Genomic DNA, 20,230 nt, shown 5'->3' with positions numbered 1-20,230 from the left:
TTGAATAATGTTACTTTTTGATATTTTTTAGTAACACAATATTTGTGATCTCATCAGATAACTACTCTTATTAGTTCGTTTGCATACACACCCAATCACTTCCGCATTTTTGGTGAATATCCACAAAAGTCGTTTAGCATCGAAACGGTTAAACTAATGGATATGTAAAATGCATAAATACATGCTTGATCGTGATCTTGAGCGTTGCCATTTTTTTTATGTCCGAAATAATTGTGTCGTGGTACTGAACGTAACAACTAGGAAAGTTATTCGACGTAAATGAAGTTCAGGGTTAATCGAGCTGTCCGACGAATTTGAAGAATTTGAAAAAGCGGAGTTAACCGGTTCGGCCGACGAGCGGATTAGTTAACTGCCCGGAACGTTGAGATTAAAGGAAGAGCGTAAAATGCAGACGCCCGGCGAGTCCCGCGTTGCGCAGGTTAAACGATCCCGCGAGATATTTGTCAGGTATTGACCTAGCACGAAATTGGGCTAGCCACTTCGGCTCTATATTTACTTCTGAATCGATACTCGCCGAAGGAGTTCCACCATAAATTTGCCTCCGGCCAGCCGCGCTTGTATTACGCCGGGCCGGCGTAATTAAACTTCTTTCTTCTGTTTGACTTCCGTCGTTACATGATCTTCGTTACCAGACGGCATTATTAAAACATGGAGCAACTTTTATTCGAGCCGCGAGGTTCGCCGAAACGCGGCCCCCGCCCCCTCCCGTCCCGACGAATGTAAATGAAAGATTCAGACCGATCCTGTTTCCCCCGGATCGAAGCGATTTTTCCGCGCCCGTTTAATTAACGCTCGCGAAGTGATATCTCGGGTAGCTAAAGTTGCCGCACCTTCGTGCGGACGTTTATCAGAAGTTTTTCGAACTTCGCTCGGAGTTTACGGCTGACTGTAGCGCGCAGGTGGAACCAGAAACGGCCGTGATAAGACCCATAGCTTCGTAATCAATTTAGAGGGTAGAGTCCAATCAAAGCCTTACAAATGCTATCCGCTGCGACTTAGGTTCGTTTTGACACTGTAATAGTTTCCGACGTGATACTCGGCTAGAAATTAGAAAGACCTCGGTTCCTGCAACTCCGGCCGCGTATAATCGAAATATCATTCGAGAGATACTCCCGACGAGACCTTTCTCGAATCTTTCCAGTAGTTTCTTGACACGTTCGACCCGCTTTGATATCTAGATCCAGGCCAATCGCTGGCGTGTGCTTAATAAAGACCGTTGATTTACCGAAGGCGATCCACCCCTTGTTCGAACACGGGGTAATAAGAAAATCTGCGAATTTCCATATCGCGCAACGTTCCGTTGGCTTAAAAGCATTCTCTGATTTCCATGTATTTTACTGAACCCGTTATCTGAACGCTTAACGACCTTCGGTTCGCCACGTCGCGGATCGCGTAACGCGATCCCTCGCGTTATCGGCGCGGCTCTTTTTTTCCCCGCGTCGGAAGTTACGCGACGGGGAGCTGCATAAACGCGGCGCGGAGTTTGGCGAACGCGTTCGCGGCGCGTGTCCCGCGAACAGAAGGAATCTCCGTCGCCCGTTTTTCCGCCTCGGCCTCCCCGCGCGGAACGGCGGCCCCCGCTAATTATTGTCGTGGCAGCCGATTGGCCGTTAGCCCCGAATTAATTGGCGGGCCAATTGATCTGAATTAAGGCGCCGCCCAGTAGATTCAAATTAAGATCAATATCTCGGCATGCGAATTGGAATATGACTGCGAGTGCAGCCCGTTACCATAAATTCCCGGTGTCCAAACAATGGGAAGTCGGCCGTAATTTCGGCCGCGAACGCGACGTCGGTGTCCCGTCGATGATGGAACGCACTTCCCGCGTCGAGGACTCTTTAACGCGTCCACTGCCGCGCGAATCTTTCGCCGGTTCTGTGCGTCGTTCGTTCTTTCGCGGCAAAGACACGCGGCAACGATTATCAACCCTTCGCACTCGAAAGCTGATTGTAAGTCACCACTGGATTCGATGCGGGAAAATGATAAGGTCTTATGGAGCAATTCCAGGGAAAATGATCGTACAGGAGAAATGATTATTTTGCATAAATCGATACCACTGCAATTGCAATCGACGTTTCATTTGTAACGTTGATTCTTGATTATTCGGTAAGAACGTAATTAGAGGTTATTTAGAAATCTTGTCTCGTTAACTTCATGGAATGTCTGTATCTTGAAAAATGTAGGACATTTCTGGCGAGAGACTTTCAAGTGCAAAGGGTTAATAAGTTATCGATCAATAGGGAAGACAGCTGTAGGATTCTTGCGCAAATTTGTAGCTCATCACTCAGTGTTCAATAAAATCGGGAATCTCTTAGGAATGTTCTTCTTCCTTTTCCTCCTTTTCCCTTCCTCGAGGGATGCGCATTACTCGAATAAGTATACTTCGTTCGACTAGCGTTCGCGGTTCAATCGGAGGCGAACAGCAACGATGGTCGGGAGTGTAGGAAAAAAAAGAGCGGAAGTGGGGGAAGACAAAGGGGATAACAGGGGGAGAGGATCGTAATAGAGGGAAATCACGCGCGGACAACGATGTACGAGGTGTCTCGTTAACATTATTGGTATACATGTACCTACACCAATAATCGTTACTGAACTGCAGCTGCACAATTGCAGCCATTCAATGCAACGCACGACGGTACACGATCCTATCTCGCCACGGGATTGAAACGGTTTCTCCGTGGCCGGGATAAACCGGATATTAGATCACGCCGCGAACCGATGAAAACAGAACAAACGAATCGTCTAATTATGCAACTGTCCTCCTGCGACTCCAATCATTCCGATCCTGTGAATTTTTTAATAAACCTCCACTTAACCGTTTGCAGTCGAACGATTTGCGCTAGAAATATTCGACATTTCTCAGCGAGATCTGAACGAGACTCTTCGAAACTAATTAACGAAACGATTCAGAGCCAAGAAACATATTACTATATAGAATTTTCCTATGTTAAATCTAGCGGTGAGTCAACTCTCGAGCGCAAGGGTTAAACATTGCTTTCTTCTGGTTCAAAAATACACCTCGCATCGGTCTAATTCCGTAAGTTTGTAAAAATGAATCATCTGCACTTAAAATACTCGAGGGAACTCGCAATGAACATATTCCTCCACGATACTTTCTTCGAACCTTCGATCTCAGAATCGTCGCGTTTTCAAACTGCATCGTTAGCGAAGGAGGAAACTATTTCCATCGTACGTGTTATTATTTAATTTACCAATAAAAGTCGTGTCGCTTGTTTCGTGGAATACAGTCCGCCTCGTAATTCCGTCAACGTTGCGGAACCGCTGCGTGCCGAGCCGAGCGAGTCGCGCGCGAGCGTTCGCGCGCGGAACACCCTTTCCAGCTTATTTCTTTTAAATAGATCCCGATATTTACGGGATTCCGCGGGCGGGCGGGCGGGCTCGCGTGCTCGCCGAAATTCTGGCACGGAATATCGAGTTACCGGCGATCGTCGATTATTTACGGGGTTGTAATTTTCGCGGCCGGCGGCGCGGCGTGGGATTCTAATCTATCGCCGTTTAAATAACTCCGAAGATTTTCGGGCGCTCGCGTGTTCCCCGGTTGGCAACCGGCCGCGAAATTGCCCTCCCGACTCTCGGAAACGATCATCGGTGCCGGGACCCGGTTCCCTCGTCTTTTTCGGAACGCATCTCCGCCGGAGCGGCGCGGAATGCCGAGGAATTCCTTCTCCCGCCCTGCCGAATTAACCCTAGAACGACCGGGTAACTTATTCGCGCGCATAACCGTTTATTCCCGACACTCTTTCGCGGCCGGCAATATCTTCGCTGAAGTACGAACGACTCTTCTGTATCAATCCGGGGGATATAAACCGCGACAAATCATCCTCCACTTTTTCATTTTCGAGATGAGATTCGTACTATCTTACAGTATTTCCCGACCGGTAGAAGATTTTCCCTTAGTTTTTCCTGCGATTAATCGTCGATGGATTCTAGTCATTGTAACAATCACTAACAAGAACAAAGGACTCGCGAAGGAATAGAATTATTAAAGACAGATTCGATATTGATTAAATATCAGAATAGAATGTTATCAGTATTAAATGTTAAGTATCAAAGGATCCGTTTAAGGGATGGAACAATCTCAGCCGAGTTCATCCACGTTCCCAACGAAGCTTTCCTTCCGTAACCGGTTATCGTATCGGTTTGCAATTTTTGTCGGTACGCTTCTCAGCTTCGTAAGTTACGGTACGGATCGCGTGTAATCGATATCACGGACAATTAAAGACGGATTCCGAGAAGCGCGCTCGTAGATCGTGTTCGTCCGTAGCCAGACGCCGGTTGTCGGATTAGAAACCGTGCTCGGATGGTTCTTGGCGCTCGCGGCGAGAGACACGACCGGAACGCGTTCCGTGTCGTCGTTCGAAGACAAATCGCGCGTTTGACAAATGTTCCTGAACGGTTCCGCGACACTTCCGACTCCGCCACGCCTCGGAGAACCCGTTTCAAACCAGTTCCCGCGGCTGTCGAGCATCTTTCATCGGAGCTCACACGCTGTTCGTGTTCCTCCCTTCGCCAACAGATGGCGGCACACTGCCCGAATCCCTTCATTTCGCGAGTCCTTCCCTATCTTCCGATATTATCGTCGTAGTTCGCTCGTTACGATACAATTGTGACCTTACAATCTTCGTCTTCCACTTGGAAAGATGCGTCGGAGGATGGAATTACTTTTCCAAGTTCTTCATTGGAAATCGAGTCTTTCATATAACCGATCATCCCCAATTGTAGCTATAGGAAGTCTCGTAGATGCTTCCGAAGAAATCAACAGTTCGTATTTAGAAACGCGAGGCGTACGCGTGGAATCGGATCTGTTTGTAATGTAGCTTGAACAATAGCTTTCGCGCTGTCTTAACAATGTATTTTCAAGCGCGCGTTAATCTTCCCTAGCTCGGACTGTTTGTTTCACAATCGAGAAAAACGCGCGAACCGAGCTATTCTTGATCCATTTCGACTCGCGATTCGCGAGACGGGGGTAGGAATTGTTAACATTGTTCGCCGGTTAGCCGACACGTTTTCCTTCCCGTCGAGTGCGCAAATCTATCGCCGGTTCGATGCGTCAGTGGATGTTTATATCGGCGTGGCGCAAAGTCCAATGAAATCATTGCTCCAGACGGCCGCCCGCGTTGTCCGCGGCCGTGTTTTTGCCGCTGGAGCTAGAGTTTACTTTCGTATGCGACTCGTCACGAGCAATTGCCGTTTCCTAGGGCCAACAAAGACTGGCCGAGTGTCTTGCGCTCTCTGCGGCTTAAACCCGGGCTCAGCCTCCGCGTATCCTGGAATCTAATCCTATTCGGACATAGAACAGACGCAGAGCCGGGCACGGACTTGTCTTGGACTCGGCCCGAGGCTAGAAAAAGATTCAAGGCGGATATAATCTAAGCTGACCCGCTGGAACCTCCCTTGTACTCGAGATTAGGATTCTACGAACTTTCAAATCAAGTTCAAACTGAATTATACATTAGCCCAGACCCGTGGCGGACCTAACTGTGCCCAAAACTTTCTACTTCCTCTGAGGACCATGATTCTACGAACTTTCAAATTTAATTTCAACCGAACTATACATCGCTGTGGATTTATTCCGCATCTAACTTGGACCCTAACGCTTAGACCTTAGTTTATTCGTTCCAAATGTCGGAGTAAAGATGTGCATACCGGATGCTGTCGGTTCTCAGATTCTTTGAATTTATTCAACACTACTTCGCTACAGATCTTCAGATTGAATTTAACCCATCGGAAAGCGACTTTCAGCGATTTTATTCGACGCGGTAGAACCACAGAATCTGATATTTAATGAACTCTGTACAATGCCTTGATACGTGAAATATCGGAATTAAACAGCTTTGTTCCTCGATGCACTCGTGATTTCTCTTCGAGTTAGTTTCAAGGAATATCGTCTTCCTCAAGAAATGTCAAACTTTTCTGAGAAACTTCCGAGTGCAAGGGGTTAAACAATAATGCACCGTAGAGATTCTTACATCCTAGACCTAATTGGAACCTTCAGCATCTGGAGCACAGATCCCATGATGCGTGCAGCTTGAGTCAACGCCCAGACCGTTAGTATTCGAAATGGCCCAACTGACGAACAGACTCTCGCGTCGTGTTGTTCCGCTGGTCCGCATACCGGCGCCGATGAAAGCGGCGAAGAAGCCGCGGAAAGGAACGCGCGATCGCGCGGACCCCGCGGGCGCGAGTAATTTTGGACGGGCCGGTCCTTCGGCGGGCATCGTTGACCGGGGAATGAGCTGTCCTGCGAAATGATGTCAGACTGGAGGAGGCGATTCCTCGCCGACCGGGCTATTCCGGGCGCGATGACACCGACGGAATGCCGGCGCGCGCGTAATAACGCGCGAGAGAAGGAAGCCGGAACGGAACGGCGCTGACCGCGCGCGCGAATGTGCATTTATATCGGCTGATTTCGCGAGCAAACGATGATCCCGGCCGATCACACGTGCCGCACGCAACCGCCTCTCGCCCGTGGTCGTCCGCACGGAAACACACGCGGAGCGCCAACCTTTACCTTTATGCCCGCGCTTTGTAACGGCGCCGCGCGCGCGGCTGTTTACCGTGGCTCACGTGCATTTTCGATCCGCGTGTTCCGTTTCCGGCACGTGCGACCGATTGACCCGCTCCTAGAACACTCGCCATCGTCCGTGTCGCGCGGAGATGCCTCTTGGATTCGGGCTTCTTGGAATTCGCGGCTCGCTCCGTTGATCCATCGATCTGTTGCCTTGCGACGCAACGCTGAACGGGTTGAGATATGCATTTGCGTTGATAGTGGAACTATCGGATAGGTCGAAACCACCTGGTTTCTTTACGACTGCTGGAAAGGAGTAGATGGTTTTATCGAAGATGATTACAGAAGTTCATTTAGTAGTATTCAAACTGTAATACGAGTCAGTTGAAATCTTAATGAATGCACGGTTATAGTTTCTAGGAAGAAGTTGATTTCAGTGCTTAGTAGTTCTAGCGTTAAAGAGAGGCTTGATTTGATAGTTTACTAAGATAATGAGGCAGCTCAGTTGAGTGTAAAAGCAATCGTACGAGATTGACCGGTTGATTTCGCGCGACAGGCGTTCAGCAAATTCGCTCAACAGTTTATTCGCTGTAAGGTTTATCAACAATCTTCTCAATGACTGCACAGTGTACTACACTGAAAAGAATTCCTTCTACACCGACACAGCTTATTCCTGGATAATGGCGCACGCGTGTTGAACTTGACGAGCTTCCTCGGGGAACGAGCTTTTCACGGGGCTCGCCGGTTCCGCGGAAATATTGTCGGTTCGTAACAATGTTACTCGCCGGGGGTAGAGAATGACCGCGTGTTTAGCATTTTCCGTTGGAAATACGCAGCGGCAGCAACAGCACGCGAGCGCAACCGTACGCTTATTGTGACGTTTGGATAACACGCAACGTGACTACAAAGTATCGCACAATGCGGCATCCGGCAAAAACGATACAACGGCGCGCACCGTATACACATATTTCCACGTGATTCACGCGACGCTTTTTGCTGGATTTTATTCGACCAGGTGGGTTCTTGTCGTGCGCTGGCCGCACTTTTTCTACTTTTTGTTTGCACGCCGGTCGTCCGTCCATTCGGTCCGCGTTTCGTTTCCCGTTCTGTTTATTCCGCCAATTAATTAATACCGCCGTCATCCCCGCGGCCGATCCTCGGCCGTTGTGCCGGAAGAAATCGATTTCTTGCTGGATCTATCGTGTTTCACGCCCGGTGTTCGTTGTTACTTATTAATCCTTTTATCGCTTGATCTGATACAGCGTTATTATGAAATAAAAAGTTTAATGTTAAATTTCCTGCGATACGTCGCGCACGAAACACTGAAATGAAATTGCCGGTTGTCTTGCGTTCGAAAGTGTCGTCGATTTCGTCGGAAACTACCGAATAATTATAATGATCCAGTGTTAAACTGTGTGTTCCAATTGTTTGTTTATTCTACTGTAAACATCCTAATATACACGTGGCTCGATTCGATGGAGCGACCGTTACATAGGAAATGAAAATACGGTCACGATTTAGTTTCAAAGAGGCGGGGCTAAACTCATAGGGGCGGGACTAAACATCCACTGGGCGGGACTAAACTCCTAGCGATCTAACCAAAACCTCCAGGGGGCGGTGCTAAACACCTAGAGGCGGGGCTAATCACCCCAACTTCGCGAACGAGTTCATCTACAAATATTTTCGTGTTCCTTTTCGAACGGTGGGTTCTGTGCATCTTGAAGAATATTCTTGCCATCAGTACAGTCTCGACAATAATGAAACGGGAAAGCATCTAGCGAGGAAAGAAGTCGCGAAAGGTGGATTTCTCTGTGAGAAGCTTGTTTCTGCAATAACGAGGATAATATTTGCGCGGGCTCGTCTTCACCTGGCTCGGTCCTCGTTACGGGCGTGTCAGGACGGCCGCGGCGAGAATCGGGACAGATGGAGTTACGACGCGTCGTGTCCCGGTTTTCGCGTGGGCCGCGCCTCGATGACGTGTCCGCGTGCGTCGGCTCCTCTCCTTGTTTTTGTTTTCCTGCCCTCCCCCAGCCCCCGCGGCGCGTTTTATACGACGCCTCCGCAGCCTGCGCGATCAAGCCTCCTTGCGCAACCCGCGACGATCGCGGCCCGAATGACTCACGTGCGAGCCACGCCGCCGCCGCGCCACGGAGTCATCCGCCGCGCGTCTTCTTGTAAACCGATCCACCTTGTTTACGCCCCCGATTCGAACCCCATCATCGATCGTGCTCGTTATAGACTTTCGGCGAACTCGAGAGCATCGTGGCTCGAGAGACGAGCGGCCTGTATTCGTTGTTGTAGATCATTAGATCGGTATTAATAGTGTGTAATGTCATCGTAGCAATCAGCAGATCGAGGATTCGATGGTCCTAGCTATCTGTATCGTTAGGAACTTTTTGTATAATTTATTCTATAAAGGAAAATTGATGTTTGTTCACTTGGATCTTGAAGACTTATAGATAGTTATAAGTATTAATTGCACCAATCCAAATCGATGTGAATATTACGCTTCGTTAATGTATCGTGAAAGATGCATTGCGTGAAATGTAATAACTAGGCGACTCGGGTAACGTGTCATCTTTTCGAGTTACCTTTATTATACATATCGATGTCATCGTACAGTTCTATTGTATACTTGTTATGTTTGTTATATTTTATTACAGTACTCTACAGTTATTCTCTCTCGTCTCTAACCTTCGATCTCTGTTAATCTCCGAAATTGCCGATAAGACAAAAAGTTTCGTTTTCTCGATGGTTCTTGGTGCCTCGGCTCTTAAGAAACGAGGTTGGTCAGCTAGCTCAGCCACGGTTCCCAGTATTTCTTTTTTAATTTCAGGACACACACTGATCTATCCTGGTAGCCTGCTCGCGTTACCGAACCCGGGGAGGGTAGTTAGCCCCGGCCTCCTCGCGAGATCGGATTGCATTACTTATGGCGGTATAACCCCGCCGTCTTGTAAATTTAATCAAGGGATGCGCTCCCGTGAGTTGCGCCCGATGTCGGGATCGATTGCCGCTGCTCAGGAATTTATGAAATATCGGCCAATATCCCGTTTCTGCCGTAACGCGCCTCTTATTTTTCCCTCCCTTCCCCTTCTGCTCCGTTCCGCCCTGTGTAACAAGTATTTCCCTTACACTCGCCGGTTGCTCGTTGCATCCCTTAAGGATTCATAACCCCAGGAATTCTTCTCCGAACGGGTTACCTCGTTCCCGGGAGTGGAGGACTCAAACCATGGATTGTAACCCAAATCTGGTTCGTTTCCCCGTGCACGGAAACCTGGTAACCTCGGTATACCTTCACTTCACGGTAAAACTCTGACAACGAGCGGATACCGCCTCACCGCCAACGATGAGTTTGATCTTACTCTTTCGACAATCACTTTCGACAGCATAGAAAAAGAGTTTCATTTATACAAAAAATTTTCAATAACTCTAACAATCATCCCTATTAGATCCAACGAGTCATCAACTCTCAACGCACCATAATTCCCAGAAGAACTAATTCCTCATCTTGATCCAATCAACCCTCTACTTCCAGCATCATTCCCAAGAAAAGCTAGCAATACCTAAGAAACCGAACGACGTTAAAGCGCAAACAATCGTCGAGCAACAGACCTAGTCCTCGAGTGTGTAAGCTAGCTCGGTACCGGTCCATTCAACGACGAATGCGTCAACCTCGCGCGGATTAAGATTAAGCAACGATCCGGACCTCTGGACCGCGGGCCCGTCGCCATCCACCGCGTCGCGACATTAAAGGCGGTGACGGCGGATGATCACACGGAAAAGGTATCGCCGCGAATGACTCACGGGCCATCCGTTCTCTCCGCGAAACTCTTCCCCGGCTCCCCGGCCGGCCCGCCAACCCCCGATCCTCCTCCCCCTGGCCGCACGCCGCGATTCCACGTACTGCATCTGCATGTTAAGTTAGATTGGCTCCGAGAGAACTGAACCGTAAGCCACTGGAATATACGTTGTCTTCTCCCCCGCGTCTTCGGCCTTTCCTCCCTTCTCTTCCGTGATACGCGGTGCACGCACACGCGCACACGCGCCCGCCGCGCCGCCCGGAGAGGACACACGCAGACGAGTCCGTCCTCCGACGCGTGCACCGATGGTATTTGCATATTTCAAATTATTTCGAGGAAGATGCTAAGTGGAGCGTCGCTTCTGTGCAATGGAGCGATCTTCCCTTCATCTTCGTCGCTTCTTTTCTCCGCTCCCCTCGTCCTCCACGGCAGATGTCCCTCCGCTGCCTCCTGGCCCGAGCTCTTTCATAAGTACATGAGTGCACAGCGATGTCGCGGAATCGATCTACTCGATTCCCTCTTTCTTTTTCTTCACCTTTTGCCTCCTTTTGCTTCTTCTTCTTCTTCTTTTTCTTCTTGTCCTCTATCGCAGTTTCCTTTTCACGGAAAGAATTAACCAGAGTTTCGCCTCGGCAAACAAGCCGACAACCCGGTTTCCTTTCCGCGAGCTGTTCCTTCTTGCTCCACGGTACCCGGATTTTTGAATATCCGATTACTAAATATTGGGTGCACGCGACGTGTTACCGGGATGATCGGTACTTTAATGGTTGACGGCTAGGTTTGCCTTGTTGCTTGGAACTGTTGCTTAACATGAATGCCGCGGGGGTCACCCCCAACCAAATCGGATTATTATGGTTCATTCAATTGAAAGATTATTTGACAATATTTCTATATTATAAGTAATACTACCGAATGCGGTGATTTAATCAAATGATTTAATATTGTATTTTTTCCATTTTGTGCATTGTGGAAGGAGAATAAGGATTTTCGTTGTTTGGTTCTATAACGAGACTTTAGCTTCGTGTGTATTAGATTTTCGATTAAGTGTTTTTGATTTAGCTCCAACGTGAACGGTGACAGTCTGTGTAATGAGATACCGAATTCACGTTAGAGAGAATATAATTAATCACAAGGAATCCAGGATGCGAAACGCGAATCTCTCCGGACAAATCCATCTCGCAGCTGCACACAATGCTGCAGTTTCATGGGCCACCGCTGCACTCTTTTATAAGGCGTCCAAACGTTCGTCCGAGCAGTCACTTGTAGAAGAATATTCTCCGATCGTAAAGTCCTTTATTCACTGCTTCGCTTTTACGTTTAAATCTAAACTCCTCGAGGAATCAACTCTTTTTTATCGGCGCACGACTGCGCGCTTCGCGGGTGTTCCATAAAGGGATCTTTACAGCTTTCACTTGTTATTGAAATTCATCTTCTGAGAGGGATCAATTTTTATTCCTACATTTTACACGTGTCGCACCGTGATAACGGCGCGGATTGCGCCAACGTCGACTGTCCGAACGCCCGCCGAGACAAAGTCCGCCGTGCCGTCCCGACGAGTCCATTAACAGTTCCAGGAAACGTCTTCTCATCTTTCCCCGCCCTTTTCTCCCCTTTCGCTCTGTCCTTACAACCCTTTACTGTCGCCGGGGAATCATCGCAGCAACACCGACACGGTTACCGTCGGCCGAACGTCTGGACCATCCGGCAGGTCTTTCGTCCGATCGATCAAACGCATCGGCGATCGAACACGTTTATATCCTCCGCACTGCAGGTTTACAGCTTCTATAACAACTCCACCGAATGCTCGTCCATTCAGTATAAAATTATTTATACCCGAAACAGGGGCGGGAATCCACTTAACAGAGATTGAATTCGGCATTCAAAGAACACGGGCGAACTTTCTTATTCTTGACGTGTCTTGAACTCTGATAGAAGAGTGCTTCACCGTTCGCTCGTCGAGCATCGGAGACGACAGGTTTCGTCGAAAGCGCGTCGATTGATGCTCGAATGTTTTACAGGTTCCATGTTAATGTAAATATATATACAATTGTGAGTAAGAAAGTCAACGGCAGTAATGTAATTTTATTCGCTCTCCCTGTCGCAGAGAGCTGCGGGATCTTTACGATCTCACGCCGATCAAAATACTTTTAACTCCGAGATCCTTTGAAACCCGAGCGACCTAATGGCCCCCCTAAAATCATCTCTTTTATCTGTCGCGTCATCCCCCGGATATTCCGCCATATTATTTGACGTAAGCTTGTTTATTGGCCCGTTCGTTACGATCACTTTGCCGGATGAGTAATATCGTAAACGTTCTTTTAGCATCTACATCCGGTGCTCGCGCTGATGACGCGGGCACGATATGTTCACCCAGTTATGCCGCTGTTTCGCGTGTATACTTTCGGGTGTCACGACTCTCTTGAGATTATATCGGCCCATAATTCCGCGAGGGTGGATCCGCGTTATCTGCCAGCCAACCGGCTGTGTAATCTCCGGAAGGATCGCTGAACACCGGGCGAAATCTGTTGCGGAATGCCGACCGGCTTCTAATGTGTCTTCAACGGGGCTAGTCGATTCGAACCAGCGAAACGTCGACGTGGATATTGTAAAATCTCGTTTTACAATGTCCTCGATATTATCAGATCGAAGCTGTTGCACGCGAACGAGTCGAGGAATGCCTCAATGTGTTCCGCGAACTATTAAAAGTCGAATCTTTATATTCAAATTTCCCCAAGCATTTGTAATTGCAGCTAAAGAGAAACTGAATGTCAACATGTGCCATGTTTCGTAACATCTCAGAGGTTTCAAGATCGAAACTAGTTCAAAGGCGTTGGCAAATGTTCCAAGGAGTCCCTCGATCTATTCAAACTTCAAATTTAATTTAAGCTTCAGAAAACAACTGCTGTCTCTGTACCATTGACTTAGGGACGATCCCAGTTCGATAATCGTCCCACTTCCGCTACCGACCGTAGGCGAACCGAAAAATCGGGAGCGAAAGGAAAGTGGCGTAAACGATTCCTCAGTGTCACGGTTCTCCGCGTTGAACGGTCGCGCGATAAATATGCAAAATCCACCTAGGCCAGTTACCAAGGATCCGAGCGGTCGTAAAACATGACAGGGATCGCTGCCGGTATCTGGTTGGTCCGCTTCCCCCCCTCCCCATCTCGGCCGGCATTGTCGCAAATTAATTCCATGGAGTCGCTTTGAGGCGGCCCGGCAACTTGCCGGCGAACTACGAAGAAAGATTGTTGCAATCTAGAGTTGCGAATCGGCGGCAGCTCCATTCGCACTAGAGGCGAGCAAATACTGTAGGGGTGAATGAACTTCTCGAATGTTGGGCGTAAATGAACTTCTCGGGTGTTAGGCACGACTGACGAGAACGACGGGGGGAAGCGTTTCGGGGCCGTGTCGGATAGATCGAGTAGCTGTTTGGAATTGAAATTTAGTTCCGGACAGTCTTCGGGGAACTATAATAATCGCGCGGGCTGGCTGTAAATTACATTCGGCTGAATTTACGGCGGCTCGCGCGCCTCCGTTGAAAATCATTTTTTCCATTTATCTTCTTCGCTTCGTTATACCGCCGCCGACGCGGCGGGGAACACCCGCGGAACACCGGCTACGGCCGCGGCCGCCGCTTTAAGAGTCGACTTAATAACGATTACGTAGCCCGCCGATGACACCGAAAGATAGCGTAACGTGACTAAGAATGACACGCCGCGTTACAACGCAATTATGATACGTCGTTCGAGGCGATTGTTTAATGAGAATGCATAAATTTCATTTCGACGCGAACGCCGCTGGACGCCGGCGTGATTCAGGTTGCGTTGGGAAATAATCGCGAGCCTCCGTTTGTCCTAGAATGTCCGCGCTACCGTTCCGAACGGATGGATCGCAATTTCAATCGGCTGAACCGGACACTTTCGTTGTACAACGGTCGAACGGACTTTGCGTATTTTTCTTGACTACTCACCTCGCGATTCAGTTTCCGATAATGATCGGTGGAATGATTTATCGATGGAGAGAGGACAATTGGGGATAATAAATCAATTTGAATTCACGAGGATCGATTAATAGTCGACACCTTATTGCGAGGCAAAGGGTTTGCGCCGCTGTTTTATAGAAACGACATTGAGTTGTACAAATGTTCATTTTATTACCTTTCACTGTGCACAAAATCTACCGCGAGAAACGCGAATTCCGGTTTACTTCGAGCCCGTAAACCAAATAGTTCCTCAGATGGCTTTCGGGACGCGCGTCCGCGAATAACGAGCCGGGATTCGTTCATCGGCTTGCCGCGGAATTTTTGTTTACCCTCCGAAACGCGGCACGATATGGAAAAGTGAAACACCCCGTGGAAAAAGACGCGAGACTTTCCTGGTGTTTGAAGTGGTGATGTTTCAGACTTCTTTCGCGATTTAAAGTACGAAGTTGCGGCGGGACGCGCGACGAACGGCGTGTGCATACATATGTAACGGCTCGGGAAAGTTTCTACCGAACTCTCTCTTGATCTTTTGCTTATCGTAATTTGGGTAATTGAACATTTCCCCTGTCGCGGCGCCGGGGCTCCTTTTAACAGCGTTTTCTCCTTCCAACGGCATTCCCGTTCCTTTCAGAAACTTCTTTCGAGAGGAACACGCGGAATCAAATTAGCAACGTCTATACCGTTCATTTATATCATATTGAATCTCCTGATGAACCAATCCTCGCTCCCAGAGTAACACTAGATCTACCGAACCCGTCAATTTCACGGATATTAGATTCTTTCAATATTATTCATTAACAGTTCAAGTCGATCTCGACTCGTGCAATTACGCGGCTACGATGCGATACTCTTCGAAGCGAGAATTTTCGCGATTTATATAAAGAACCTAGTCTTCTAGAAACGAGTCTATAGAACAAACGTCCATAAATTTAGTGTTAATGCTTACAGCATTCCAGAATATTCTCTTCATACGTTTCGATTATTCGATGTATAATAGATTCTCGCCGAAATTCTTTCGTTTCCACGTTTTCATTGGACTTGTCAGTACTCGTCCACCGTTTGATACGCTTAATGTACAGGTCCGCGAGAGATTCGCGATCAGCAGGTGACTGTCGGCCAGTTCGCCTGCTCGTAGTTTCTATACTTCGCGCAGACGTCGATGCTGCCGTAATGAAACGGTAGCTGGACGATGTTTATGTCGTAATCCGTGTTGACCAGCATCGCGTTCACCGAGGGCGCGTGCAGCTTGTTGGCCAGGTCGCCGTCTTGCAGTTCACCTGTGATCGGGTTCATCAGCGCGCAGCGCGTTTTCGCGAGCACGCACGCGGTCGTGTTCACGAACAACTGGGCCAGCTGGACGTCCGTGAAGTTGAAGCCAGGGGATGCTCGTATCGCTTCGCCTATGCAGTCCCTGAGCTGATGGGAATGACTTTCCATGAATATCTCGAGCTGACAGTAAGCTTATCGGTAATTCCTGTGTCTTTGATTGGCGGGACTTCTTTAACACTTCGACTGCCACAATTTTTAACTTGAACGTTCAGTTTTCTGGTAACGCGTCGAACGAATTGAGTTCTATTGAATAAGATATAACGAAGAATCTTGACTGTTTCATTTCTGTTTTATGGGAATTGTCTCGGTCGCATACGAGTTTGAATCAGCGTTTGGCAGTCGACGTGTACTTTTGAGAATAGAAAGAAGTAGACTCTTGATAGTAGCATTCTTTAGAGTAGGCATCGAGTATACTTCGAAGAGAACATTCTTGCAAAGCATATTCGTAAGGATAGTTGACTGAGTGATATATTCTTGGAACTAGGTTGCTTGGGAGATGTCTTCGAGAGTGGGCTACTTGACAGATGACAGTAGACTACTGGGAAATACAAATTAAGAACAGACGCAGCAATTTGTCATATCAAGCGGATATACAGTTCTCGCTCGAGAATATTCGATAGGATTACGTGCACTATAAATGTGTGTATACAGTTTCTAATCTAGACATTAGCTGGAAGGTGCGATATTTACAGATTCTTTAACGATTCAAGTAAAGTACTTACTACGCCTATGATTCGTGCTCCAATGCTGAGTATCGTACATTATGTACAGAGTTATTACAGTAACTCGATATATACACATATACAGTTCCGGAAGTTTTACGAAGTTTTCGGTTGCATCGATTTCCGCCTTGGATCGATAGGCTCCGCTCCAGGCCTGACGGTGTTCGTCTCGGTGTCCCGTACCCATAAGATGCAAATATTTCGCGCTATTTGTTTATACAGTTTCGGGTATATGAAAGAAGTTTTCGCCGACGCCCTCCTCGGCCCTGGCGACGTTCTCGGCTTCACACGCGCCTCCTGTTCAATATTTACGGCCACTCTTTCTTTATGCCCTTATGTACATTATTTACACGGATAATGCAGCCTCGATGCGTCGAGCAACGGGTCGCATAAATTCTGATGTAATCGGCCGGGGAGAGAGTGTATTAAGATCAATTCATTATCTTTTATCGAGCCGTCCATAAAACTTTCCCCTCGACGTTATCGTGCGTGGAATTTTCTCGTGACGAAATAATTACTTACCGAGGAAATTGGAAAGATAATTTACCCGAACGGGAGGTAATCTATAGGATAATTCGTCGTGAGAGAATTACGAAACAATCGCTTACCAAATTGTCCTTGTTCACCTGGCGAATGCACTCGAGGAACGTGCAGTAAATCGTTGTAGGATTAGCTCTGGTGTTTAGCGTGCTGGTAGCGTTCTGTTTGAAAGATTCTCATTAATAATCTATTAAGAAAATTCGTTTGAAACATTCGAATGAGATTTCGCGAGATGTTCGAGCTTACATTTAAATATTGCTGGCAGTGTCCGTAATCTGTATTGTTCAAATAAAGGTCTGCGCAGCTGGACATGGCTACCAACATAGGCAGACTTAAGGGTTGATTGGTGGCCTTGAAGAAGCAGCCGTAGCAAGCGTCCTGACGAATCGCGTCGGAGCCTTGCGATTCGTTGCACAGCTGATTCAGAAGCTCGGGGATCCTCACACTGCAACGACACGAATTGCAACTGCAGTTCTTGTGCATCCGCGGAAATTAGATTAACACTTCATCTGTTAGCGATTATTTAATCGTTCTGTAGAATCGAACGATCGGTCGTTGAGGATTTCTTGATCGATCCCCCGAAAACAACGGAGATAGACTAATCATTCAGCTGGTTGAAGAGTTAATTGTAGTAGGAATGAATTAACATACTGTTTAATAGATGTTAATGATCCCAGAAGCTTAGAAAGGCTCTCAGGCACCAAGGTTTCCACTAAATTCACACCGAGGATCACGAATAACGTTGCAGCAGAGAACCCGCGTGGTTTCACCATCGTTGCGCGCCACTCATTGGTTATTTGACCGGATTTTCGGTTCACGCCAGGTGTTATATACCAGAGATGAATCTGATAGATACGCGGCGCATATTACTTCCGGTAAACCGGAGTCGCTTTCTATGCTTTGAAAGAAAACATCGGACCGATGTTTCGAAACGTTTATTGTCTCTGCTCCGACGGTTTCAGCTGCCGCACACCGCCTCGTGTTATTGTACCATGTGATTATAGCGGTTGTAATTTACTATTCATTATCACCAGTGTTCACCGAAGCGCTTAGAATTATATATGGGATCATTATGTTATAGGTCTTGTACACAATCGATCAGAGAATCGAAATAAATGGACGCGGGTCGAGGACTTTCAGCTGAATCCTCTTGTCTGTCCATGGACAGCACAAGTTACTGTACGCTAATTCCAAAGACGAGGTCCACCATTTTTCTCTTACAGCTTCTTGTGGATTGAAGCAATCTCGTCTAAATAGATAGAACTTAAATGCAATTAGAAATGACAATAAACGGAAGAATTATACATTAAAAGTTAACATTATTAATAGTTACAATCGTCCACCCTAATTTAGATGGTAAATTCCTTATACGATGGAATCAACCTTGTCCAAATAAATGGACTCTAATTGTAATTAGATTTATAATAAAAATAGAATTATCCATTACAATGTCTAATCATCAATGACCAAAATTATACATTAAAAGTTAACACTATTAATAACTAAAATCGTCCATAATTTAGATAACAGATTCCTTATAAGATTGAATCAACCTATTCCAAACGAATAGACTCTAATTATAATTAGATTTATAATAAAGAATAGAAGTGTACATTACAAATTTTCGATTATCAATAACCTAGATCATCGAGTAGAATTTAGGTAATACAAACTTCAAAGTTCAGTTGAAGAACACTTTCGGCTAGATTATTTGAAGCGTCCCGAAGTTATCGCGACGATCCGATCGCCAGAAGAGAAATCGCCGCGTACACGACGCAGTCGGCCGGAATCTGCAGCTTCGTTATTGCACGGCGGTGCACGCCGCGGCGTGGGAAAGGCCGGTGTCGCGGTCGCATCGCGAGGTCGCGTTCAGCGAGGAGTTAGCGAGGTCGCGAGTCGCCATCCTGCATTTTTCCCGTGACACGTGACATGCCGTGTCGGGAGGACGGAGCGGTTTATTTATTTTCCGCGGGAAACGGAAAGCTTCCCTTCGTTGCCGGCTACTTCCGTTGGGAATGGAGAACAAGAACATTAATAATAAGAGGAGCCCGGGGGTAATATGCCGTAGCGAAATTAATTTTCCAAAAGAAAGAGGTGAACCGGTCGTTCCGCTGAAAAGGTAACTCGACGACGCATCCCGGTTTCGTTATTCGTTTCGCGGTCCGCGCTCGCGAGAAACGCGTCGTCACGGTCAACGGGGAGTCGACAGTGTCCGTCGCTGCATTCTTCGGCTCCTTTAATAATATAGGAATCTCTATTATTCAACTATGTAGCACAACTGTCATTTCCTCAAACGTGATGACGTTTCAAAGGCTTACCGTCTCTTTATCTCCATCGATGTCCACGACAAACCTGAAGCATTCCCGAATACTACTTAGATACCAGCCCAAGGAACACCCCCGGATCAAGGGGATGAAAAGATAATTAACCATTCTTTCCAATGCTTCAATGATACGTTATACAAAGTTTGATATTAACCCTTTACACTCCATGTACCACTGCTTGATAATATAACTCGACAGCTCTGTTCTTAATCAAACAAGTTTAAAATGAATACGCGTTCTTCTTAATGACAAAGGATCTTGATTCTTTCACAGAGGCGTGCTCGGGCCATTGTAAATACTAGAGCTGGTAGCAAAAATGAAGTTGCTGAAGGGTCATATTAAAAATTGCTCGGAGTGCAACGGACTAAATGAACCTCGTTTGACCGTACCAGCTGACGACTAACAGTCTATTACCTTAACTCTTTACCCTATGATCTATCTTTTAACTACGACCCCAACCAATGATAATGGGAAAGTAATATTCAATTCATGTTCAAGCGAAGTAGATAACAATGAGATTTCCCAAATTCCGTTGAAAATTTTCGTCGCGTCCGATATTGTAGGTCAAGGGGTTGAACGAACCTCCTCTTTCGAAATTCCAACGAAACAAACGTCTGATCCTGTACGAAACGTTCAACCTTCCAGCAACATCGTATACCTCAATCAATAGCAATTGCTCCCGGAGCACTTCGTCTCGATACTCTCCGTTCACCCCGAAGCCCGTCTCCTTCTCGAAGGTGTCGGCATAACTCTCGCAGGAGCCCGCCGCCGTCCGCGTCCCCTAAAATTCATCCCCCGTCTTCCTTCGATTCCGTCGGCGCGCGGTGTCGGCCTCTCCCCGGCGCCGGATCCAGCCGGTGCCGCGGAAAAAGTGTTTCCGTGTCGAGCAATGCAAATATCCCGGGTCCCGGTGTCCTCGGGACAGCGGCGGCGCAGGAGCGAAGGGGATACGGGCGAACGCCCGAGGAGGATCCGGGGCC

General features: G+C 47.4%; 2 protein-coding genes across 3 annotated transcripts in view; one reads left to right on the top strand and one right to left on the bottom strand.

The window, feature by feature from the left end:
* Pdk1 (Phosphoinositide-dependent kinase 1) overlaps positions 1–20,230 on the top strand; it is a 678,796-nt gene that overhangs the window by 1,010 nt on the left and 657,556 nt on the right. The gene's annotated exons all lie outside the window — the stretch shown is intronic.
* Positions 14,507–17,709, bottom strand: LOC116425015 (uncharacterized). Its single transcript, XM_031972173.2, has 4 exons — positions 17,578–17,709; positions 17,173–17,371; positions 16,995–17,087; positions 14,507–15,751 (listed from the first exon to the last, which is right to left on the bottom strand). Exons 1-4 carry the CDS (start codon positions 17,697–17,699, stop codon positions 15,434–15,436), a joined length of 732 nt encoding a protein of 243 aa, XP_031828033.1. The 5' UTR covers positions 17,700–17,709; the 3' UTR covers positions 14,507–15,433.

This window comes from Nomia melanderi, chromosome 7 (assembly GCF_051020985.1).
Source record: "Nomia melanderi isolate GNS246 chromosome 7, iyNomMela1, whole genome shotgun sequence".
In the NCBI taxonomy this organism is placed as follows: Eukaryota; Metazoa; Arthropoda; class Insecta; order Hymenoptera; family Halictidae; genus Nomia; species Nomia melanderi.
Note: the sequence above shows the minus strand (reverse complement) of the source record. Positions and strands in the feature narration are given on the sequence as shown.